General features: G+C 42.2%; 1 protein-coding gene across 1 annotated transcript in view; it reads left to right on the top strand.

The window, feature by feature from the left end:
- Positions 1 to 26,323, top strand: part of ABH1 (ARM repeat superfamily protein) — a 154,322-nt gene that overhangs the window by 111,642 nt on the left and 16,357 nt on the right. The window contains exons 12-15 of the mRNA XM_087676835.1: positions 1,300 to 1,368; positions 1,477 to 1,595; positions 8,166 to 8,304; positions 8,393 to 8,896. Coding sequence (XP_087532961.1) covers positions 1,300 to 1,368; positions 1,477 to 1,595; positions 8,166 to 8,304; positions 8,393 to 8,896 — 831 coding nt within the window. The remainder of the gene's footprint in view (positions 1 to 1,299; positions 1,369 to 1,476; positions 1,596 to 8,165; positions 8,305 to 8,392; positions 8,897 to 26,323) is intronic.

Below are 26,323 nucleotides of genomic sequence, written 5' to 3'. Positions count from 1 at the left end.
TCTATGAGACCAAAATGATAAATATGACCGATCCATGGTATCTCATCATGGAGAAATAAAAACAAAATAAAACTTAGCCTAAAAGGCAACATGATGATGTCATTCAAAATATACAAGAGCAACTGGTTGTCTTACCATCTACAAGATTCATCTTAGGGTTACGCTAGAGAGAGGGGGGGAGGGAGGTTATTGTGATTTGATCTTGTAAGACCAAAGAGGTATTGTAAGACAATCGAAAGTACAATATTTAAAAGGATGATGGACAACCAAGTAAAGCTGCAAACATGAAAGCTTCTATGTGTATGAAACAGTAAAGACTGATGGAATTTAATCTAATCCTAAAGATAAAGATTGGAGTTATGGCATCATAAGATTTATTTGGCCTGATATATGCATCTCATAGGCCATGACAAGATGTGCTTCATCGTGTCAGGATGAGGTGTCACGGTGGGTGATGATGGCTTGGATTTGTCGCTGGTAAGGGCAGTGGTGTTGTCACATAGAGAGTTAGGAGAGTCTTAAATCCCAAGGGGCTTTGGATCGGTCAAAGGTGACTCTTTGCAATGATGATTTGCCTTGGTCTAAAGAAGTAGCCTCTTGGGAAGGAGTGGGGAGGATGCTAGTACTGGTGATTATCATGTAGAAGTAAGTCAAGGCTCTTTGTTTAGATGGTTTGAGGTTCCTCCCTGCTGTCTGTCAAAGGTCTCCTTCTGTCATCAGAGCTCTAATATGAACAGCCTTGAACAACCTAAATTTGACAGTTGTTTTACCTATCAAGGATACTTTTGCATGTCAAAGCATGCTCTTAGGATATTTGCATGTCAAATGGCTTGCCAAGTTGGTTCAAATATTTGTCATCTTTTAGAGTTTTATATGTAGTTTTGTATACATATTTGTAAAATTCTTTACTGTCAATCAAATGAAAAGCTTCTTGAAGTTTTCCTTGTCGTTTGAGAAATCAGGCAAAATCGTTTGTTCTAAAATTGAAAGTGTACCCTTTATCTTCTTGTGTAGACGATGATGATATTAATTATGATTCTTATTATCGTATCACCCTAATTGCTCGTTTGGGTGCATGGTTGCCACTTGCTAATAGAAACACCCCTATCTCTACATTCTCACCCCTACAATTACTTTGAAATCTACACACTATACCAGTATACTATTATTACTGCTAAACTTGTTTAAGACCTCTGGGGGGAAGTTCTAGCACTACTTTTCTAGAAAGTTTTTCTGGAGATTAATATACTTTTCAGTTAAGGGTTATCTGGAAGTTTAACTTGCTACTGTGCTGTGTAGATGATGATGCTTCCAAATCCTCCGTTCAAACCAATATACTACACAATAGTTATAATTGATCTTTGCAAGGTGGGCATCTGTTACTCTTATGTAACAAAGTTTTGTTCGTGAACTTAGGAGATTGACGTGATGTCATGGTTTTTAATGGTCTTTGTTGATATTTCAACCTACTTTCAGGCACTTCCAGGTGCATTTCCAACCGTTGTAGCAGGAGCTGTTCGTGCCTTATTTAGCAAAATCGGAGAACTAGATGTTGAGTGTCGCACTCGCTTGATTCTCTGGTTTGCCCACCATTTGTATGTATATCATTTTTTGAATGCGTGCAGTACATTTTATTTGAAAATTAAAATAACCTCGTTTCAATGGAGGTCTTACACCTAGTCACTTTATGGAGGAACTGAGATATCTTTTGAATCAGAATTATCTGTTGTGAGAAAAAGGGATAAAGTGTTTTGAGATTTTATGCACATGTTGTATTGAGAGCTTCTGCTTGCCTTGCTGCTATAATGTATGGATGCTCTGAGACATGGGTTGGAGAAGGGGGGGGGGGGTTTACATATCGTGGACATTTTCAAGTTCAAAGTAAGGATGATTCTTGAGTTTCTTGTGGCCCCTTCAGTTTCCATTTATCAGCTTCACCCTGATCTATAATCTCTGCAATAGAAAGTTAATTGATAATGCTGAAGAATGACATTATGTCGCAAACTGCTCTCACAGATAGCTCATCCAAAGGTTTTTGAGTTTTAGGCAACGATGGGGAGGAAAGGAAATACTTAACATGACACTCATATGCTACTGTCAGATGAACATGCAATGGTAGGATAAATGAAATCATGCTAAGCAGAAGACTCTATGCCACTTTGACATGAATGTGTAGCACCCAACCTCTAGCTTTTCAATATAGAAATTGACTGATTAGATTACAATAGATCTAGTAAACAAATCCAAACTCCAGCTTTTCATTATATAAATTTACTGGTTAGATTACTATAGATCTAGTAAACAAATTCTTCCCCTAGGTGTGGCTTGTTGGGATCGTTTGATACTATGACTGGATCTTTCGATTTAATAGTACCATGAGGTCTTGGACTTCTAACTTATGAGCCTTGACCACAAGGATGCCATGCTGGTTCTTTGATAGAGCGTCCTTACTTTTTCTAGACTATAAATCTCATGTAATCCCTTGCCAGTTTGATAGTCATAAAAGGCTATCCATCCTATGTGATAACTGGAGCTAACGTAAATATAATTTTAGCCTTGGAATGCATAAACATATTTCTTATGTAGATTATCATTTATGTATGCTCTGTTGAAAAAGTTCAATTGTTTGCATTGCGATGTAATTCCATTTTATTCAATAATGATGATAATAAGGTTGATGTTAGTAGCCTGCATTAGATCACAGGACAAAGATGTTGCCTAGTAGCCAGATAGATTTACCTTGAAAGAGGATAACAAAATAGCTAGGTTCTTGTGTAATTACTTTGTGTAACTACTTAGAAAGTCCCCATAGGGTGTGCTTGTCCTTCTTACTAAAAGAAGGATGGCATAATGTGCCTCTGCATTGATTAAAAGGGTCTCAATGAAGTGACCATTGAGAACAAGTATCAGTTGCCTCGAATGGATGACCTCATTGATTGACTTGGTGGTGCAAGGTATTTTACCAAGTTCAATCTTAGGTCTAGGTGCCATGGGATAGGGATAGCTCTTGAGGATGTCCCAAAAACTGTCATGTGGTATGGACACCATCAATTGTTGGTTCTAGCTTTTGGGATTGACAAATGCTTATGTGACTTTCTAGTAGATGTTGAAATGATGTGTTTCATTATTATTTTGGAACGTGTAGCGAGTATTTAAGAAGCTATTTGATTGCTTCATAGCATTAGGATTGACCCTGAATAGGTAAGAATAGTGCTTGATTTTCTTATTTGGAAAGCTCATTAGGGACTATACTAATATTGCTAAGCCATTGACTCGTTTGCTTAAGGATATCCGGAGTAAGAAGCAGCACACTAGTTTGCTTGCCATTTGGATTACCGAGCTGAATTGATGTTCCTAAACATTGAAATGGCTGATCACCATTGTACCGATGTTGGACATCATAAATTGGAATAAATACCATGAAGTTCATATGGATACCAGTGATTATGCTATACGTGCTTTTCTATATAAGGATGTTCCAGTTGTTGCATTTAAGATGTGTAAGCTCACCCTTATGCAAATAGGTTACACAACTCAAGAGAAGAAATTGTTGGTGATCATCCATGCACTTGAAGTTTAGCATTATTATTTTGTATGGGGTTTGGTGTATTGTTTGAAGTGATCACTATTTGTTGCAATGCTCTATGATTGGTTAGATCTCTGTGGGTGAAAGCTGAGTTGGGCTGAGCTCATGCAAGAGTTGGACTTTGTGATTTGTCACAGTAAGGGCACAACCAATAAGGTTGTCCATATCCTTAGTCGAATCCCAAAAACCAAATTGCTGTCTTTCTTTGAGATTTTGATTGATTTCTATCTTTTTCTCAAGAGCATTGTCAAACCAATTCTCATTTTGGTAGGATTTGGCTATTAATCGAAGATGGACCTAGTAACCCAAAAGCATTGGTGGTCAGAATGTTCAAAACATAGTTGTCTCCATATGTCATATGACAGGGTTCTCACTATACTATCCATACAGTACGTATCGGTATGGATTCGTACAAAAATGCTGCATATTTTGGGCCATCTTGTTTGGCGCACTCCGTGTCCTATTATAGTCAAATATTGCGCGTTTTTCCCCGGTTTCTGCGCACGAGCCACACTTTGGAGCCCATTGTCACCTGCCACTTGGAAAGTTGGGCCATTGGACACCCATTGCCACCCTGGTCCTCTTGGATCCCATGCTCTATAGAGCCTTGGATGCTGTTTTCCACACTCTTGAGTCTTCTCTCTTTTTCCACTTTGGATCCCTCTCTTCTTCCACTCTCTTCTCTAGCTTATAAAAGGTGTTCCTTCCCTCCATCCCTCCACATCAATTCAACAAGCATTCTCATTTCTCAAGCCTCTTTCTCTTCAAGCAAGCTATCTATCTATCAAGGTTCAAGCCTATCCCAATTCCCACCCCCTCTTTCTCTAACTTTGAAGTGTATCCCACCCCCTCTCTCTTCAACCCTCTCACTCTCCCTCCCCTCCTCCGTAGGCTTAAGGTTCAAGCCTCTCACTATCGCTTGGGCCTCTCTTTCTCGCTCTCTACCTCTCCCTTACTCATGACTCTCCCTCTCCATTGGCATCATGACTCATAAGAAGCACAAGGCCTTCAATTTGCACGCCATTTGTATGATTGGAGAGAGACTCATGAGAAATGAGAATGTGAAGCACCAAACTCATGCTCAAATGAAGCAAGTGTACGAGTACTTTTTTGGAGCACTTCTAATCATAGAGTTTCCTCTTTATCCATATTGATACCGATTTGGGGCTCCATGTTGACTTATAGCCAGTTTGTGTATAATAGGAGCAACATAGAATTTGGTTCACAAAAAGATGGCTTGTATAAACTTGCTACCAGGTTTGAGTGTGTTGAGGACTTTGAACGTCCAATTTTACCCTAAGTGGATTGTCTACCCTCAATTGAGAGGTGATCATGCACGTTAGTTGAGTGACTCAGTTGAGAAGTACCATGTGCAGAAGGAATATGAAAATAAAAACAGTTGGGGTGTGGTTGAGGTCAAGTGGCATGAAAGACACCAAAGGATTCCAAGATAGAGTCTGAGCCATTATGGATTATTTGCGTCATTCTTGCAAACTAAGCCTTAATAAGGGCTGTAGGATACTCTTAATAGAGCACCAATTGTGATACCATGTGAAGAAATGCTAGTTTTGCATGGAGAAAACATTTAGTGTACAAACATGACTAAAACACAATGCATAGAGGCAAGATGAAAAGGGAAGAACAAGAAAGTTATGGATGAATGAATGCTAAGGAAGGAAGGAATGAATGAATGAAAAGAATGTCACTCAAGGAGCAGAGATTGCCCAACAGGAAAGATGTCAATGTAGTAGACTGGAGCTGAGCATGATGAAATGCAGCAGCTGAGAGCTAAAGAAAGCAAGGCAGCAAGCCGGATGTCAAAATGCAACTACCTCTGGGTTGTAATGAGTCATGACAAGATGCAGCAGCGTATAGCCTTGCAACGATCTTTGAAGAGGTCTGAGTATTTTTGGTTGCTATCTGGAGTAGCAAGATGCTGAGACACAGATGTTCAAGATCAAATATGGTTGTCTGTCTACAGGTGCTGGAGCTGTCGATGACAGCAGCAAATGATGATGTTGGAGGTGGCAGTCAAAAGGCAGCATGGCTGAGTGCTTTTGGAGGCTTTTCAGAGTAGGACGAAGCCACAAAACAGGCTGGCAGCAAGCGTGGCTCGATTAGATGGACCTTTGGTAGGTGGGTGACACCTGGAGCAGCTGCCACATCCTAGCCCTACTGAGCTGAATCTTGTGGCTGTGGGGATGGGTAGATTGAAGAGCTGGAGAAGGAAGATGCTTGGGCAATAAACTGCAAGAGCTGCGATTGTGGAAGAAGAGGTGGCCATTGTCGGAACTTGGACAGAAGGGAGGTGCCCTGCTGTGGCAAGGCAGCTTGGGGAGAAGTGAGGGGGACTGCAGAGCTGGGAAGGTGAGTAGGAAGCTGACTTTGCAAGAAGTTTGGCAGTTGCAGCTGGTGGCTGACATGGAGGTCCAAGGGCGGCAAGCTGAGGAGTTGGGTGGGATTAGTGTGAAGCAAGCTGACTGGACTGGAGCAAGATGGGGAATTGTGCCAGTGTTAGTAAGCAAGCAGGATGGCGGTGTTCAAGGGAGAGAGGTGGCTGAAAGAGGTAGGGTGGCAGATTTTGTAGGGAGACAGCATTTCTGGAGGCCAGCTGGAAGCATGTCAGTGTAGTTGCATCAATGTATGTCATGTTATATTAGGGTTTGCCACCATAACACCGTTATATTGATCTAATTTTTGATTCTCTGCAAGCATGGAGTCCACAATTGCCACACACTTGCACTTCAAATATAAAATTTATGTGAAGAGCACTTCTTGTGATCTTTTTCATGAGTGGATTGTAGTTAACAATGCCTGCACACACTAGCGAATCTTGTCAAACAACCACGAAGTACGATGAGCACTCTATCCCAAGGTTATTAGAAACACCTTGAAGCTCTACATTTTTTGCCGTTTTGACATTTCCATTTCCATTTTTGTTCGAGCTTCCATTTTTGCCTTTCTCATCCGTATAGTTGTTGGAAACTCCCTAAAACTCTAAACTTTTGCCATTCCGCTCCTGTTCTTGTTTCCATTTCTCTTTTCATTCCTTTGTCCCCTAGAACTATGGTCTATCTAGTAAAACAACCACTTGAATCACTGAATAGTCGAGATGTGTAAAAAGGTTGGATAGTCAGGCTCAATGGTGAGCAGTTCTATCATGGAGACTTGTTTCTAAATGCTTAGCTTTGGCATTATTATGTTGTGCACATGGGAAGTGCAAGTCAGCTAAGGCATGGGAACAATCCAAAATCTAAGTAATGCATTGGGGCACATTGGCAAAAGTTGTATTAAGTTCTGTTGGATAGGTACTTGTGGGTGCTTGGTGTAAGTTTGGATGTAGGGCATTAAATGGGCCTTTAAAATAACGTGTGGTGTCATGTGGCCTAGGCAAAAACTAAACATTTAATACTAGGCTGAAGGGTGAGCCCATTCCCATTTAATTGTACCTGCAGGCAAGAGCTTGAATCCCAAATGAAAGCTTTATTAAGAGGCAAATTGATCTCAAGAGCTATTGGTCATTTGTGACAGCCTGATGTATTGAAGTTTGAAGAATGATCAACCTATATCTCGGTGTATTTCAAATTGGAGCAATACAAGTTAAAGAAATTCCACAAGGGGTGCCAATTGTTGGGGCCAATTGGGTGTTCTCTGTCCAAGATGAAGTGGGTAAATTTTTGTTTTCACTTTACTGAATTCATTGCTCGCTATAATTAAAGCTAAATCAAGTCAACCACCAGCGTATTGTAGAAGGAAGGCTGGTTTCAAGTTCCATTTACTCATGAGAGGAGTATCCAGTAAACAAGTAGCCTCAATAGTGCAGAGATGAAAACAGTAAGCTAGTTTCAGTAGACTGCAACATGTTGCTTGTTTGGACAGTTCTCCAGTGAAATAAGGAAATGTATGTGATAAGATATTATGCATTCTCTATTTTTTTCGAAAGACTAATAGAAGCATAACTTATGGTTAGTAAGGTTTGTAACACATGGAAGCTTCAAAAATCAACTCATGTTTGTGGGACCACTTAGTTGCATATGTGGGTTATAGGACATCTGCTTTTTAATGTGCCGTTATCTTATGGCCACTTGTTTTTTAGAAATAAAATCAGTGCTTTATTTTCCACAATTCATTCAGACTGGAATTTTGTTGTAACAGCAAAATGTTAATTCAACTAAAAACCAAACTGCATAGTAATGCATCAAGGAACTGTTTTTCGTTTGTTTGGGGGCTAGGGGGTTTCGACACGGTGGCTTGAAAGTCAAAATGAAATTTAGAAGCTCACAAGAAAAGGCAAGGTCTTTTAGAAAAACTGAGGCATGCACTTGAATGGATTGGGTTTGCTATTTCCCTTTCTGTTTGCTTGGACAACCTGTACATGCCGAAGTCATAAGAGATGCAAGCTAGTCAACATGATGAAATGCACGCAAAACCTCCTTGCAACTCACATCATACTTTGCAACAGTATACATGTAGTGTTAAGGTTTTTGCTTCATGTACATTTGCCATTTGAAGAGGTTTAAAGTGAACCATATGGGCATTTGAACACTGCCATTTGGAACTCTTGTTTTTGTTTCTACAGATCTAACTTCCAGTTTGTGTGGCCATGGGAGGAGTGGGTTCATGTAGTAGAACTGCCGAAGTGGGCACCACAACGTTTTTTTGTTCAAGAAGTATTGGAGAAGGAAGTTCGATTGGCATATCTGGAGAAAGTAATGCAGGTAACATTTATTGATGATTATTGTGGAAGGGAGTTTGATTCGCTAATCACTTTAGAGTCTAATTCTGAGATGGTGGTTTCCTGTCTAGAGCTTGGAGGGGGTGCCAAAGTTAGAGGAGCTTTTACCTCCAAAAAGCTCCCCATATTTTAAGTACAGTAAAGAAAATCAGGAGGAATGTACAGAATCAGAAGTGCTGCTGTCAACTGAATTGACTGCAATGGTCAAAAGTAAAAAGACAGCCAGAGAGTTGCAAATTTGGATAGAAGAGAAGATATTACCCCTGCTTGGAACAAAAGGTGCCATTGAGATAGTTGTTCAAACCATGTTTTACTTGGGCTCAAAGAGCTTTACTCATATGATCACTGTTCTTGAGAGATATGGTCAAGTCTTTGCAAAATTGTCTTCTGATGAGAGTTTGGAGGTGTTCTTAATTGAAGAGGTTGCAAAGGTTTGGCAGAATAGTGTACAAATGACAGCTGTAGCGATTGATCGCATGATGGGTTATAGAATAATATCCAACCTTTCAATTGTCAGCTGGGTCTTCTCCACAGAAAATGTTCAGCGCTTCCACACATCAAGTTGTGTATGGGAGGTAGGGATCAGCTACTCTATCTATGTTATCCATTTACTTAATATAGAAGGTGTCAAGTTATTCACTAGAGCATTTGCATAGTTTGCATTAAGCATTGCGGTATCTTTTGAAAAGGAGGTTAGGTGCATAGCTTGCTAGTGTGGATTAGAAAAGGCTTTCAGCAGTGAGTTGGAGATACTTCTGGAGCCATGCCATGTCTGTTTATGTGATGATCAGAAGAATACGAGTGAAATAAAGCTAGATGGCAAGGGTGTTCATGATGTGGCTGTTAAATAGAAGACCAGGGTCTTAGATAGATGCAGTGTGTCCCATGTGGCAATAATTTGTTCTCAGGCATGAGTAATCATGTAGCATAAATTTGTAGTGTGATGAATCAATGGATTAAAATGACACCTAGGTCTTAATTTCTTGTTTGACAGGGTTGGAAGGAAAGAAACAGTAAGTGTTGTTATCACTGAGATATTTTGTTCTAGAGTTGAGTTGGGGAATTTTTGTGTCATGTTAGGGAAGCTTTCAGAGACGAGCTTTGGAGGATACCACTACAAGCTGAAATGCTAATCCTATGAAATATTCATGTGGATGAACAAGTTGCAGAAGGTGTGGAATTCTGTTCTGTTATCAGAGACAGAGTGGTTGCCTTGGAGGTGTCATTTTTGGCTTAGCGTATGGTGGGTGACAGACCACCAGTGCACTCATTGGAGGAGGTGATACTGGTTACTGGTAGCATTCACATGCACTCTGTTGAGAGAAAGGTGTTTTAAGGTCAGCTTTCGCATCTTGGAGCAGTCCAAGGAGGGGCTTACCACCAGCTTTCTAGGTGGTAAGTCACTCCTTGGAGCAGTCCAAGGAGGGGCTTACCACCAGCCTTCTAGGTGATTGGATTGCACTGACTTTCTTTGACAGGTTAATAGAGGGTAACGATTGTTCCATCCTCGGTGAGGGCGCAATCATTACAATCCACTTGTTTGGCTTGGATGAGTACTTCATACCTCATATTACTGAGATTGGACCATCTTTTGGGCATGTTATCAAAGAGACTGGACCTTTGTGGATGTAATAGGACAGGGGCACTGTCAATATATTCCCCATGCACAGGCACATGGGGAATATATGCTCTACACGGTATATACTATAGTTATAGTGGTCTTCCATTATAGGCCGGATAGGTATGCCACCTTGCAGTGGAGTGTCGCAAGGTGCATCAGATAAGACTTGGTTAGGTGTCACTTTAGCAAGAAGAATGCCACAATTATAAAAGGAGTCAAGTTGCCATATAGAGGAGACAACTACAAATAGAGAGTGGTGAGGGCAATAGTGAGAGAGAGATTGTGGAGAGTCGTCAAAGACTGCAAGCATACTCCTTATTGAGAGGTGAGGGTAATGTGACTTGCACCAATGGTGACAAACAATTGTGTGTGCACTCCTCTCTGCTGGGCCATCAGGTTAAGGAAGTCTTGCTCTTAGATTCTCTATTTTCATATAATCTCAAGATGAAGATCGTGCCATTACCATAGTTGTCAAGTACGAAAGATATGATATGATAGGGTTTAATAAACTATGGTGCTTGGCACCTTAAGATTTTATAAGATACAGTATGTTATTTGTACGATTTTTTTTTTAAATCTTGATTTTTCAAAACTACAAATGATAGAACACATGTTTAAAGTCAAAATAGTAATTCCGTTAGAGTATACAAGAAGAATACACAAGGTTACAAGCCAATATCTTTATGGTATATGATGGTGGCTGTATGCACAACATATGCTACAACTTACATATATGGAGTTGATACAAAAAAGAGAAGCGGAGGTTGGATGGATAGAGAGGCCTAGAATGATGTATCACTATCATCATCATCAGTACTATCTGCATGAAAGTGTTCATCAAGAGGGTTTGAAGATGACTCCCTCATCAATGAGGTTACTATTATGATCAAATGATGACACCCTAGACAATGGCTCTCTAGGCAAGTGAATGTCATCATGAGCCACGAGATTGAAGCTATTGGAGTCCTGCTTCATATATGTTTGTAAACCACTCAGATCACTTCTGGTTGATATTGAAGGGCATTGAATGATATGCCCTTGCTGCCACCTACTTGAACTTCTCACTCATGAGCACGTCGATTGTGAGTGCCACAAGTGTTAGCTACTATTAGCTCTCTATAGAGCTTTGCAAAGATCAACAGCTCCTCATCAACCTCTTGATGCACAATCATAAATGTTGCCTGTCAACTTGAAGGTATCAGCATTTACCTACACATATAGATGAAATTTGTAAATTGTAAAGCAATGAAGTTGAAAACAACAACTCAATTTAAGTATATATTCTTACAACTTTGGGTTAGTGTTTACTTGCTTGGGACTGCCCATACTAAGGATTGCCCACTTGATGTGCAAGCTAGTGAAGCAATAGACTAGCCGCTCACATTGTCATGTATTAAGTCAATTGCAAATCTTTGTGTGTATGAGAAAATAGTCACTCGAGTTTTTCTCACATGCATTGGAAGAGCAATCTTGGGTGAGGACTCTCATGGCTAAGGGCCAAAGAGCCTCTAGTGTGTAGCCAAAATTTTGCCACCAAAGGAGAGGCTTCACAAGTGAATCTCTCCTTCGATAAATGGGAGAATTAATTGCTATATGCCTTCTCTAATGTGCATAGAATCTTTGTTCCTCCAATATTGCATTGTGGTTGTCTATGGGCACTGCACGAGTTAATCGCACAAGTAGGTTTGATCGGAGCTATCCATCATCCATGCTGACTGGTGACTTTTAGACCAGATCCACCAAAGCTACAAAACCATGGATGGATTTATACATCCATTTCCATCTCCTCTTTGCTATATCTATGAGGTATTTGTTCATTTTGTGGTTAAGCTTGCATCTCTACCAAGGTTGCTCGAAAGAAGTCAATGAGAAGACCCATGGAGGTTCCCTTGCAATTGCTCACATGCAATACCCTATGAAAAGGAGTCAGTAGAGTCACAATGGCATCGATCTTTTGCCAAAATTGTTTTAGGCACAAAGTGCTCATGGCTTTGGCCTCCTTTGTCTCATGCTCATCCCAATTGCTTCATAGAGTGGACTCCAATGTCTAGTAAAGGGCAAACCGCACCTCATAAAGACACTCCAAAAGCATTGATATAAAAGGAAACCGAGTCTAACAAGTCATTTTCAAGTTGAGCCCTCTATGTTGATGTGAGTGAAGAAGGTAACAATTGATGTAGCTTTAAGCATGACCCTCTTTTTTAACTTGAAATTTCCAATGTCCTCCATGAGTAAGGTAAGAGAATGGATTTGATACAATCTTGGGAAACTTTGCCTCAAGCAAGTGGCCCATTAGTGGACAATTGGGTGCATTGTTGTAATGGCTTCCACCACATTTAAGGGTCCCACCTACATGCACAATACTAATACTTTCCGCACACACAAAGAGAGAGAGAGAGAGACAGAGAGAGAGAGTTGGAAGTTTATTCATTAGAAATCTTGAGCTTGACCATTTTAGGTACATCTTGAAGTGGCGCACACCATTATGCTCCCCATGCTCACTTACTTTTTGCCATTGCTTCCTTGGACTAATGTTGGCTTGAAGGATCTCACTCCGCACTTTTGTTTCATGTTGTGGAAGAAAAATTATGTGCATACTAGTATATCTTGGATATCCTAGAGTCATGTTTCTATACCGAAGTCCATTGGGGGTGGGGTTGTTTTGGATATTTAGATCCATATGGCAGCGCTTTGTTGGTCTCTTTTGTAGGCGATGTGTATTGGTCAACGACCCTTGATTGTTATTGCCCGTTTTTTTTTCTTGAGGAAATTGGGTCTTTGATATGGTAATACAAAGATTTAGGATCTGTAGTGGCATGTTCTTAATGCTGAGGTTCAGTTTCGACATGTGCTTCAATTCTTCTCAACCATTTAGTATGCTTGTGAAAAATGGTGTTTTTCAAGGTCCAATGGCATTTGACAGAGGAGAGATTGGGTGCTAATTCATTGCAAATGAGAATTCTAGTAGTGTCTTGTTTGCTTTCTTGTGAGGACAAATTGGAGAAGAGACCCAAGTTTAATTGCATGGCTTGCTTTGGATTGGTGTCTCTTGGCTTGAGGCACATGGATGCCTTTTTACACCATTAGACGTGTCTTTTAGATCTCTTTGCGGCTACCGTGATCTTTGGGACAAGGTCTCTAAACTTTTGCGGGACCGCCAACCCTTTTGACTCTTATATTCTAATTATCTCTGGTAGGATTGGGACCTTGTAGCGCGTTTGAGTCTCCTATCTTCTTTTGTTAATGTGATTTATCATCTCATGATTAGAGATCGCTTAGGTTGACCACCAAAGTCAATGCACTTTGGGGATTGCACAAATCTAAAGTTTTGTGGAAGTTGACAATATTGGAAGGATGGGTGAACGAGATGCCATTCAAATGTAAGATATTCATTTGGAGAATGTTGAAATGAGTCATCCCATCATGGATTCATCTGTGACCTTTTGCTTGGAAAGTTTGGGTCCTCCTTTTTAACATTTGGCATGTTTTAGTGGAGATTAGAATATGTCCATTTGATTGGGTCTTTGGTAAGGTTAAACATCATGGTTTTGTGCAAAGGTTTTGTTTCACTTAGATTTTGGGGTTGTTGGCATATTTGGGCACTTACAATGTGCAACCAGTCTTTCTCCTCGAATAGGGTGGTAAATAACTTGATTAAGTACTAATTACAACAAGCATAAAATTCACATAAACTGAAAATGCACATTTTATTACTTTTATCTTGGACATTGGACACCCAATTGGCCCCAAAATTAACGCCTCTTAAGGAATTTATTTATCTTAATCGCGAATGGAAGGAGTACAGCTTAGATCCTTAGACAGAGTTACTAGGAACGGGGAACGGGAACGGAAACGAGACCCCCCGGAGCGGGGGGAATGCCTAAAGCTAGGGAACGGGAACGGACGGAACGGCACACACACACACACACACACACACACACACACACACACAGAGCTCATAGATTAAGTAGATTAAGTTAGTTGGAAGATTGCAAATTGGTTTATCTAGTAGTATGGTGGAAGTGAGAAGGGTGGCATGATATGCTAGGTACAATATGGGACAACTAGATTATGGGTAGTAGTATGGTAGGCATTGAAAAGATCACGTTCGACGTGCCAATTTGGTGACCTAATGGATCACGCCCACTCACTCACTCAGGCGGGCAGGAGCCGGTAGGGCCTAGGCAAGGCAGGCGGGAGCAGGCGGGCGAGGGAGACGGAGCAGGCGACAGAGGTGGGAGCTGGCGGGAGCATGCGGGTTCCAGGGAACGGCCGTTCCAAACAGGGAACGGCTGTTGGAACGGCTTGGAACGGGCAAGAACGGGGCTTGGAACGGGCAGGAACGTTCCATGGGCGTTTCGTTGGTAGACACAGGTGGGAACACGTTAATCCGTAACTAAGGCCTGAAACGGGCGTTCCCTGTTTCTATGTCCTCAGATCTTTGCTAATCCAAGTGTGTCTTGCTGTCGAAATTGACTAGTAAGTCTCCAAATCAATTTGCTGCTTGATTTGCTTGGGGATTGGTCTTTACCTTGCTTCTTGAAAGATAAATTTATCCCCAAATTTGATATTGGTTGGCTGGCCTCTTGAATCTCCCTGAAATTCCTCAATTTTGCCTACTAGAATTTAGGTCCTAGGCCCTCCATTCTGAGCATACATCTTGAGGTGGCTGTCAAAACAAGGGTGGTCTAGTACATTTAGTACAATATGTTCAGTACACGAATATATACGGTATGGAACGTACATACAAATTTGAAGAATAAAATACATTCAGTACATGAGTATGCATGGTATGGAACATACATAAAAATTTTAAGAATAAAATATGTTGTTTTATATGTTCATTAAAAAATACATATGAAATTTTATATAAAATCAGTCTAAATATATAAAATGTGCAACTTTAAGATAGACCATGAAGGGGCCGATGCATTGTGGAGAAGAATGAGGAGTAAGGAGGAGAGGGAGAGGAAGAGGGATTTGGGAAAACGAGAGGGTGTAATATATATGAATGAAACTTGAAAGTGAGGAAGAGGGAGAGATAGAGGGATAGAGAGGCAGGAGAGTGGTAGGAAGTGGAGTAAGAAAGGTGAGAAAGTGGAGAGGGACACAGAGAGGGAGAGGGAGAGAGATAGGGATAGAAGGAAGAGAAGGCGAGGGAAAGGGAGAGGGAGAGGGAGAGGGAGAGGTTAAGGGAGAGGGAGAGGGAGAGTAGGGTTGTAACGTGTCCACCTGTTGTCTTCAGGACACGTCTTAGCAGTCCATCGGAAAGGATGTCTAGAAAGCTCCGCCCGGGACTCCCATGGAATGTTACGGGGTTTGTGATCTAGGACTTTCCGCGTCTGCCACGTAGCGAAAGTATTCCGGCCGTTCCTACTTAGGATCGACCTGAATTAGGGTTTTCCCTATTGGCCATTTCCTAACGGCAACTAGCGTCGAACCTAAGCGAACTGCTTTACGCAGAAACGCCAGGTCCGAAGCGGATTCACGCTGCACTTGGTTTAAGGAGAATGGGAAACGAGAGGGATGCGAAGCTCAACCTCTCTGCCATAAGGCACAGTTCCATTCCGTTCCCCTAAAACAACGTAAATCGGGATAATTTATAACTTAGACTCTAGGTCAGCGCCCTTTTTCTGTTCGTATCCTTTGAACGATCTCCTTGCTGTTTATCATGATTGAGAAAAGTTCCCTACCAATTGGGATGACCCATCCGTAGGACGGACCCATGGCCACATCCACCGCACTTTTCTCGGGTTTGTTTAGTTATTTAATTACCTAACACATTTAGTTGGACATGTATCAATCAGCTTCCTTAATTAGCCCGTTAGGCACTGGTTCCTTCACGTAATCATAGCACTTGACATAGAAAAACAATGTCAAACAAGTTCCTTTTCAACAGGTTATCATATTTATCTTTGAAATACATAAAGTCTAGCCCGTAGGCTTATCCATAATCCACCCGAAGGCTATCCAGCAATCCACAGGAATTACTAATCCAAGATTCCACGCGTAGACTAGTATGCGGGCCTCGAGATCCAATCTTGAGTCACGTTGGCCTCTTGTGCAGGGCCCGGAAGGCGAGGGATTTACGACCAGAGCCCCCTCTGGCACCCAAGCGTCCTCCTGCTCCAAGTAGCGTTCAACGGAGAGACCTCTCGCGGCGGGTTCGGTCCACCTTTCCAGCTCGGTTAACAGCCCCCTTGGTTAGGGTCAGGTAGACAGTCGGGGGTAACTGAAGCTGCCTCTCTCTTCAGGCCTTCAACCTGAAGCATTAGATATCTTTTCATCCTTTAATTCTTTGAGCAAACAAAGCAAAACAGTGCTCTTAAAACTATTACAAGCACAATTATTTCCATTGGTCGTTATTTGGCCAACTGCTAAGGAGTGAATCCTTTTTTCCGAATGCATCCAGCACTTGATCTGGGATCAATTGCGACTTGGCAAGATTCCCAAGGGTTTATTTGTTAACCCTATATCCTGGGTTAGGGCCGTACCCTATTAATCCGATTTAATCAATACCTTAAGTTCTGTTAGTAGTAAACATGTTATTCCAATTTACTGACTGGTCCTTTGCTTCCAAGCAACTTATCTAATCCCTGTATTCTTGGTCACTTTACCCAAGAAAGGTACTATATCAGGACATTTATTCATCCTCTTGCAAGATAACTTGCGTAAGAATCTGCCAATCTCATTCCGAGGAATCGGCCATTCCCTTCTGATCAAATCACAAGATCGTGCGACTCTACAACTTGTTGCACAAGTGTCGCATCAGACTATGGGACTATTTACCCATCGAATGGAGTCATTAAATCATGATCAGTTATAACAATCCATTCCTGATTGCATTAGGCCGCCATTGTCGGTCCTAGGGTTTCGAGTTTCATCTTTTTAGCGAGAGTTTCTTAGGAAAAACCCTAGATCACTTCTCGCAAGTAAATTCCAATGTCCCTACATTCCGTGAATGGGGGCAAGTTTTTTAGGGTATAGGAGTTTCAACTTTAGTAATACGAGTAGGTAATGTCCTCAATGTGCTAACCTTAGTTAACTCTTTGGGATATGTTGCATTGAATTAACCCTTTCTAAACGAGTACCTCTCGGTTTTAGGTGTTTAGGTTTAAACCAATTTAACTTGTCTATTCTTGAAGATAATTACGCTATCATTTCCCTAACCACATGATTCATTACCTACGTATAAGTTGATTTACAAACCCTAACTTTTCGGGTTAAGGTCAAAGTATAGGTTAAGTTATAGCATAATTCTAATTGATCATCCTATAACATGCAAACAAGATTCATGCTACTAAACTTTAGGATTTTATGTTTGAACATGCAGGCTTTTTCTACTTTCTTTTCCGAATGAATTTTGTCGTATGCTGAGCTTCCACACCCTTTCGTTGATTTAAGTTTTTAGGCCACTCGCCTAAAGTTAAATCTTCTTCATGCGGCCCTAGCAATTTCCTACGGTTGCTAGTAACTTTCTATAACGAATCATTTCGAAGAAAATATGTTCAATAATGTGATATGCGGTTTATTCCTTCCATGCTGAAGTGTACTATCATAATTCGGTTTTGTAAAGATGGGCATTAATTAATCTAATTAATGCATAACCACTTGCTAGAAATGCATAGAAATCTTATGCTCACTTTATTTTGTTCGTTTTACTGAAAAAGACTAATGACCGAATTCTTCCATCGTGAGCTCTTTCCTTTAAATTAGTCAAAGTATTTAAATCGAAAGATGCATCCTATCTCCAAAAGTGATCAATGCACGATTGAATTATAACAACGTAAATCAAAATTAGGAAGAAGAAAACCTGGACTTGTGGTGAAATGTCCACATGGATGTTAGGAGACGATCCTCCTGCGGTTGCGCCTTGTGCTTTCTTAGGAGCCATCGCGAATTCGGCCTTTCCGCCTTGGATGCAGATTTATGATGTTGGCCGTCTCCTTTGCACACGAAACTCCCTTTGTGATTCCACCGTGCTTCAGAATTGAACCTTAGAAATGGAACTTATTAATTTCTCCTTTCTTTCATAGAAGCTCCAGAGTGCAAATTGGGAGATTGTAGGAAATCCAAGGGGAAAAAAAAAGGCTTAATGAGCCTTTTTAAAGGCCTTGGATAAGACTCCATGGGAAAAGGGGGTACTAAATGGACTTTAGCGGATTGAAAAAAGGCAAGGGCGTAAAAGGTCTTCTAGAGGGATTTTTATTGTGGGGGAGGGGAGAAACCCACGGAAAGGATTTGAGGACTTGTGTAGAAATCTCACTGGAAGGGGATTAGGTGGAATTTGCAAGGAAATGGGTGGAAAAATCCTGGAGGGCAGGGGGTATAAGAACCATGATAGGGGGCTTTTGGAGGAGGCCCACAAGAAAGGATTAAGGGGCTTTGGATTGCGAGGGTGGGAAAACCCACAGGGAGGGTTTTAAATTGCGGGGAGGGTGGAAAAGGGGTTATAAAAACCTTCAAGAAGAAGGCTTAATAAAGCCACAGGAAGGGGGGCTTAGCTCCTCCCCTTAGAAGCTTCTTGAAGTTTCTGTGGTCAGGAGCCACGTGGGAGAGAGGATGGAGGCGGCAGATGGGTTCGATGGCGGCAGCGGTAGCTGATGGTTCCGGCGGCGACAGCAATCACACGGCCTTCCTTCAACGGCAGCAAGGATGTTTACCGCCTTCTCCTCTCTGTTCGAATCATCCTTTCTCACAGTCTTTCTCCTCTCCGTCAGTCGTCGGCAGTATGGCGGCTCCCACTATCCTCCCACGATCACCTTCACGGCTCCACCTCACACACAGCTTAAATAGGTGAGGGGAGGGGATCCTCCCTCCCCCACACGGCATCGTGCATGCCTTCATCCCTCCCATGGCATCCACCAGGGATGCTTAATCATCCCGCTTTCCCTCCCTCTCCTCCAACACGACAGTCAGCTGGGGGAAAAGGAGGGAATTTAAAAAAATTTCCTTTCAACAATTATCCATTTGGATTATTTTAGTAAGAGGAGGTTCTCATGAAGAGTGCGATTTTTTTAGAGATTGGAATTGTTACAAGGGTGATCGAAGAAGACATTGGCTTGAAAGTTGAGCTCAAGAGAGGGATATTGATGAAGATGGAGACTGATTTGTATGGTGAGATGGGGAGAGGGGGGTTGCCCTTTTATAAGGGTTGAGGTGAGGGAGAAGGGTAAGGCAAAGGGAGAGTAGGGTGATTGAAGAAGATATTGGCTTGAAAGTATAGCTCAAGAGAGGGAGATTAATAAAGATGGAGGCTGATTTGTGTGGTGCGATGGGTGGAGGGGAATGCCCTTTTATAAGGGCTGAGGTGAGGGAGAGGAGAACAGGAACGAGTTGTAAAGAAAATACCCTAACACAGAAGCATAAACAGAAACCGTACGACAAAGCATAGATTGATAAAAGAACACAGTTAGGGTTAGGGTGGGTAACTCAGAGACAATGAACACAGTTAATAAATGGAATGATATGACTACTAATCATACGATGCTCATGCAGCAAACACAGTATGCAGTGAATGAATACTGAACCTCGAACTCTTGTATCTCAAGGATGAGGGCAGGGATAATGAGTTGGAGAGTGTGTCGTACTCCGAACGGATTCCGAATCGCAGCAAGGCAGCCTCCGGTTGTCGAACACCAGTGAATGCAGTAGTGAGAAGCTGGATCTGATGCAAACAGCCTGCAGGAGAGAGAAAGACTAAAAACGTAGGCAACAGGTGAGAGAAAGGCTAAAAACGCAGGTAGGACAGCTTGCAAGAGAGAGAAAGACTAAAAACGTGTTTGAAGAGGAGAGAGAGAAAGGGTTGAGCAACGCCTGAACCATTCAGATTCCATCATCTTCTTCTCATTATTTCATCATAGAGTAAAACACACATACAAGAGTAACATAGAGTAAGTGACACACTGACTAGACAGACTAACCATAGTTAGGTCACCGACTAGCTAACCGACTTATTTAATGTAGTCACATGCAGGCGACAGCTGTACACTAGCTGTCATGTCGGTAGTACATAAAGACAATCACACACTACACGGGGAGCTTGACTTCTAACACTCCCCCTCAAGCTCAAGACAGCATCTGCACACCAAGTAGCTGTCTAAAACCACAAAACTTATCTTTACCCAGAGACTTGGTAAAGATATCTGTTACCTGCTCATCAGTCCTCACATGCATAAGATCAACCTTTCCTGCAAGGACTATCTCACGAATAAAGTGGTAGTGTACCTCTATGTATTTTGTCCTGGCATGGTAAACTGGATTCATGGCCAGGAGTACACTACTCAGATTATCACAGAACAGTTTCACTGGAGCATCAACCTGAATATCCAAGTCAGCCATAAGCTTGAGCAGCCAAGCAATCTCACATGCTGCCAATGCAGCCCCCCTGTACTCTGCCTTAGTATTAGATAAAGCAACCGTAGGTTGCTTCTTGCTGCTCCAACTGATCATGCTGCTACCAAAGCCAAAGGCATAGCCACTCGTAGATCGTCTGTCAGTTGAGCATCCTGCCCAATCTGCATCTGTGTATCCAATCAGTGTCAAGGGCTTATCTCTGACATAGAACAGCCCATAGTCTACAGTGGACTTAATATACCTCATGATGCGTCTAACTGCATCCAAGTGCGGCTTTCTCGGCTTCTGCATAAACTGGCTTATCAGCCCTACTGCATAGCTCAAGTCAGGCCTAGTGATGGTCAAGTAAATCAGATTGCCGACCATCTGCCTGTACATAGTCACATCTTCTACTTCAGCCCCAGTGTTCATGTCTAGCTTTACATTCTGGTCCACAGGTGTATCCAGTGGTTTGCATTCAGCCATGCCATACTTCTTAAGCATTTCCATGGCATAGTGCTTCTGCATCAGCCATAAGCCATTTTCAGCTGGTATAACCTCAATACCCAAGAAATACTTCAGATCTCCCAGATCTTTCTTGTCAAATTCAGATTTTAGTATCTTCATAGCGTGCTGAATTCCCATGTCATCATCTCCAGTGATTATCAGGTCATCAACATATATGACCAGCACTACCAAGCCACTGTCAGTCTTCTTTGTAAACAGGCTGTGATCAGCCCTGCCGACAACGAATCCAAGACTCTGTAAGTAACTGCTGATCCTAGCATGCCAGGCTCTCGGAGCCTGCTTCAGCCCATACAGTGCCTTTTTCAGCCTGCACACATAATGCTGAAAATCAGGGTGCTCATACCCTTTCGGCTGAACCATGTATACATCCTCTGCTGAATCACCGTTGAGGAATGCATTCTTAACATCCATCTGCTGCAATTTCCAGCCTTTTTCAGCAGCCAAGGCAATAACAGTTCGTATGGTTGCCATTTTTGCAACCGGGCTGAATGTTTCATCATAATCCAAGCCATACTGCTGAGCATATCCTTTAGCAACCAGCCTTGCTTTGTACCTTTCCACATTGCCATCAGACTTACATTTGATTTTATAAACCCATTTGCAGCCAACAGGCTTTTTCCCTTCAGGCAGTGGTACCAAATCCCAAGTCTGATTTTCAGCCAAGGCTTTCATCTCTTCATCCATAGCCATGCACCATTTTTCATCCTTTGTTGCTTCAGCATAAGTACCTGGTTCTTTGATCTCCATCACTTTTGTCATGTATGTATAATGCTTTGCAGAATAACCAGAGTACGTCAACCTGTCAACAGGGTATCTGACCCTCTACGATCGTCTAGGCTGTGGTGCACTGCTCGATTCCCCTCTCTCATGAGGCGGAATATACCTGTTCTGCCTCGTACCAGGCGTATAGACAGTCGGAATGCCAAGTTCACTGTCTAACGTATCAACAGACTCATATCCAGAAGTCATTCTGCCAGGTGGCGTCATACCATCCTCAGTAGCTTTCTCTTTTCCTTTGCTGTCCAAGACATCATAATATCTCCCCCTCACTGACATACCAGTGTCAGTGGACGATGAGTGTCGCAATCTCCCTGTCCATGGGGATACTGTCTGCTAACTATTAGGTCCTGTCATATCAATATTCTGTTGCAACTCAACTGTAGATACATGAGTGGAAGGCATATCCAATGGCACTGCAACTGGTGAGATATACCATGAGCCCAACTCATCAAAGATGACATCCCTGCTTACCAAAGTCTCCCTGGTAGAGGGATCATAACATTTGTATGCCTTCTTCTCCTACGAGTATCCAATGAACACACTCTTATGCGCTTTGGGATCGAGCTTTTTTCTTTTCTCATCTGGAATGTGCACATAAGCAAGACAGCCAAAGACCTTCATGTGTCTTACATCCGGCTTATAGCCATAGAGCCTCTCAAACGGTGTCATGTCATGAATGCCTGCAGTGGGAGTCCTGTTCAGAATATATGCGGCTGTCACAACAGCCTCTGCCCAATAGTAAAGCGGCATATGCTTCTCATTCATCATGGCCCTAGCAGCTTCCATCAGAACCCTGTTCTTCCTTTCAGCTACTCCGTTTTGCTGCGGAGTGTAGCTGCAGGTTAGCTACCTACGAATGCCATTTTCAGCCAAAAAATCAGCAAATTCATTGGAGACATACTCCCCACCGCTATCAGATCTCAAGCAAGAGATGTAACATTCAAATTCCTTCTCAACCTGTGCTTTAAATTTCTGAAAAACAGCAAAGACCTCATCTTTTGTTTTCAATATGTAAAGCCAGGTATATCAACTGTAGTCATCAATGAAAGATACATAGTATCTGGAACCCCCCCATAGATGCATTATGAGCTGGTCCCCAAAACATCAGAGTGCACTAACTGCAGTGGTCGTGTACTCTGTCTTACATGCCTGACAAACGGCAATCGTGACTGCTTACCAAACTGGCAAGTCTCGCATACATGACCAATATCTGAATATTGGAATCTAGGTAACCCTATTACCAGCTGCTTCTTCTGCATGGTCTGCAGCCTCTGCAAATTGACATGCCCCACTCTCTTGTGCCAAATCTCTAAGTCCCTGATAGTGCCAGAACCTTGGGCAAACATAGCAGAGTTCAGCTCTGGCAGTGTAGCATCAAGAGTGAACATTCTTCCATTTCTGTGGCCTTTCGCGATCAACTTGCATCCATTGCCAAACTCTTCAATAAAGCAGCCATGCTTATTGAAGCGAACCTGCAAGTTCTGCTCTGTCATTTGGCCCACAGACAATAGGTTCTTCGTAATCGAAGGAATATGCAAAACATCATGAAGATTCTTCTTCCTGCTATCATGTACAACCAGAGGCACTTTCCCCTTGTGCTCTATGCTATGCTGCGTATCATCTGTGCAAACATAGCCATGCTTATTTGCAACCATCTCAGTGAACCAGTCACCATGTGGGGTCATATGGTTTGATGCCCCTGAATCAATATACCATACTACATCATCAGATGATTTTTCAGCAGCCTTATCTTTGACATACTGCATGGCAAACAGTCTATCACCAGAGTCATCTGCCTGACTGGACGTAGCATAATGTCCATGCTGCTTGCCCTTCTGATTTCCCTGCTTCTTCTAGCAATCCTTTGCAATATGCCCATACTTTCCGCAGTAGTGACAATCCTTATCTTTATTTGGATTGTCTGATTGACGCTGTTGCTGCCATGAGCCTCTGCCACGAGAGTTAGATCTCCCCCTGCCTCGAAAGTTGCCACTACCTCTTGCATTTGATGACTGCTGATTGTTATTACTATAGGATGCATTCTGTTGGCCTTCTCTGCCAGATCCATAGCCTCTACCATGGCTACCACGACCACGCTGATTCGAATAAAAAACTGCATCCTTATTCTTTGAGCTGCTTGACCCTGTAGCTAAGCCAAGCTTCACCTCTTCATGAATCAATAATGTAACCAGCTCATTAAAATCCGGCATCTCAGCCCGCACAGATACTGAAGTGTCAAAAGACTTGTACTCCGGACCCAAGCCATTTAAGGTCACTGCAACCATATCCTCATCTTCTACCTGTGAGCCAACAGATGCGAGCTGATCTGCTAAGGTTTTAATCTCCGTGACATAGTCCTGTATAGATTTGTTCTTCCTCTCTATGTTGTTGAATTTTTGCTTCAGTTGTATCTTCCTGGCACTCGTAGTTGTGCCATAGTATCTGACCAATATGTTCCATGCATCTGTTGGGGATTTACAGTTCATAATGTGCATCACCATAGCATCCGAGATACATAATGACAGCCGATGTAAAACTCTGCGAGCTCTTTCCGTCCAGGCTCGATGCGCTCGTCTTTGATCAGCTGTAGGATTCCTATCTGGAACTTCAGGTTCAGCCTCAACACCTGTCACTAAGTCCCAGTATCCTTTGCCTATCAGAAAGTTCTCCATGCGGAACTTCCATATTGCATAATTGTTGCTATCAAGCTTTTCTCCCACAATCTGGGTTACATTATCAGTTCTATCAGCATTTGCCATGTTGCAGACGTTGCCTGGCTACCTGCAAACCAAGATCTTCTTAACAGTTCAACTTCAGCCCGGAACTGTTTATGACAGTTTTCTGCAATTAATTGCAGGAAAAAAACCAGTAAATTTCAGTCAAATATCAGCCCAAACAAAGTCACAATCGGTTGATCGAACTCATAAAGACAACTGCCAATACATATGCCTGATGTTCGGTTCAGATCTAACTCCTGCAGATCCATTGCCAGGGTCCAAAAGCATGCAGTCCAAACCTGAAAACTGCAATTACAGCAGCCTTTCCAAAGTCAAACTCCACCTGGATACATGTAATGCATGTTCCAAAGCTGCTTAGTTGATTGCTGGTACATATGCCACTTCAGACATAAGCATAGAGACATCAGCCAGTGTATTCTTAACAAGTACCAATGCCAACAGTTTATGTAAAGATTGCAGTCAATAAACTAGCATAACCTGCTTCAACTAGCTCAAAAAAGTCCTTAAATCAGACCACACATTTGCTTCAGTATGTCACCGTCAGTACATGACTATGTAGTGACAATACCCTGTCTACATCTGACAAGCAAGTCAAACAAAATGTCTGCAATTTATATTCATCTCAAGAAGACAAGATTTCTTTTATTTCAGCTGCAAACTTCCAGTATTCAGTGGCATTTGATGCTCCTCTCAACCCAAGACAATTCTAACATGCATATGACAGCATATATGTCTTTCAGATGTCTGCATCTGTCACTCTGTGCTTCAGTAGAAAGCAAAATGCTTACTGCCCACAATCCAAGACAGTTTCCAGCCAAAAAAAGAAGCTTCAGGTCTGTATATTTCAGCCACCAAACTTAGCTTGCAATTGATCAAGACAAGTACATGTAGCCTCTAGCATGTACCTATACCTCACAGGTGCTTCTGGGCATACTCAAGAGCTTCCAATGCTCTTCAAAGTGTTGTAGACTCCATGTATGCTGTGTATACAGCAGTGCAGAAAATTTACACAGTTCTGCCCACTCTATTTCAGCTCATTTCAGAGCTCAACCACAAGTACTTACTCCATGTACTTCACAAAGACCTTTTTCAGTAAGCATACATGCTTCTCATGACCCATTTATGGTCACCATTGAGTGCAGTAGATAGTGCAGGCCTTCAGCCCAAACAGGCGCAATCACGCTGGTTGCAGACCCCTGTTTTCAGTTCGTGCTGATGAAGATGATGATGGTGATGTTGATGCCATACCCAAATGCACTCTAAACAGCCTCCTCAAGGCTCTCAAGAAGCCACAAGCTCTGATCTTGACCTTGGAGTGTGTAATGAACAAATACCTACCTGGAGTCCACAATGGCAGCCTGTCTGCACAAAAGAAAAATGAGTCTTCACTTCCTGGAAGTAGATCTTCACTTTCTCCAGCTCTCAGAGATCCACCAAGTCCTGCTCTGATACCATGTTTGAAGAGGAGAGAGAGACAGGGTTGAGCAATGTCTGAACCATTCAGGTTCCATCATCTTCTTCTCATTATTTCATCATAGAGTAAAACACACATACAAGAGTAACATAGAGTAAGTGACACGCGGACTAGACAGACTAACCATAGTCAGGTCACCGACTAGCTAACCGACTTATTTAATATAGTCACATGCAGGCAACAGCTGTACACTAGTTGTCATGTCGGTAGTACATAAAGACAGTCACACACTACACGGGGAGCTTGACTTCTAACAAAACGTAGGCAGCAGGTGAGAGAAAGACTAAAAACGTAGGGAACAGCCTGTAGGAGAGAGAGAGACTAAAAACGTAGGCAGCAGGTGAGAGAGACTAAAAACGCAGGCGGGACAGCTTGTTGGAGAGAGAAAGACTGAAAACGTAGCTGTGAGGAGAGAGAAAATTGGAGATGACAGCTGATAGGTGACCAGTAGTCAGTCGCTAGGCAAAAACAGCAGCAATCAGTGTGTGGAGGGTGGGAAACAGGTGCCAGACTGTATGGAACAATG

Source organism: Lygodium microphyllum, chromosome 4, assembly GCF_053477565.2.
Source record: "Lygodium microphyllum isolate KBCC chromosome 4, Lygodium_microphyllum_v1.1.10, whole genome shotgun sequence".
Classification (NCBI taxonomy): domain Eukaryota; kingdom Viridiplantae; phylum Streptophyta; class Polypodiopsida; order Schizaeales; family Lygodiaceae; genus Lygodium; species Lygodium microphyllum.
This window is presented reverse-complemented; position numbering and strand designations above follow the sequence as displayed.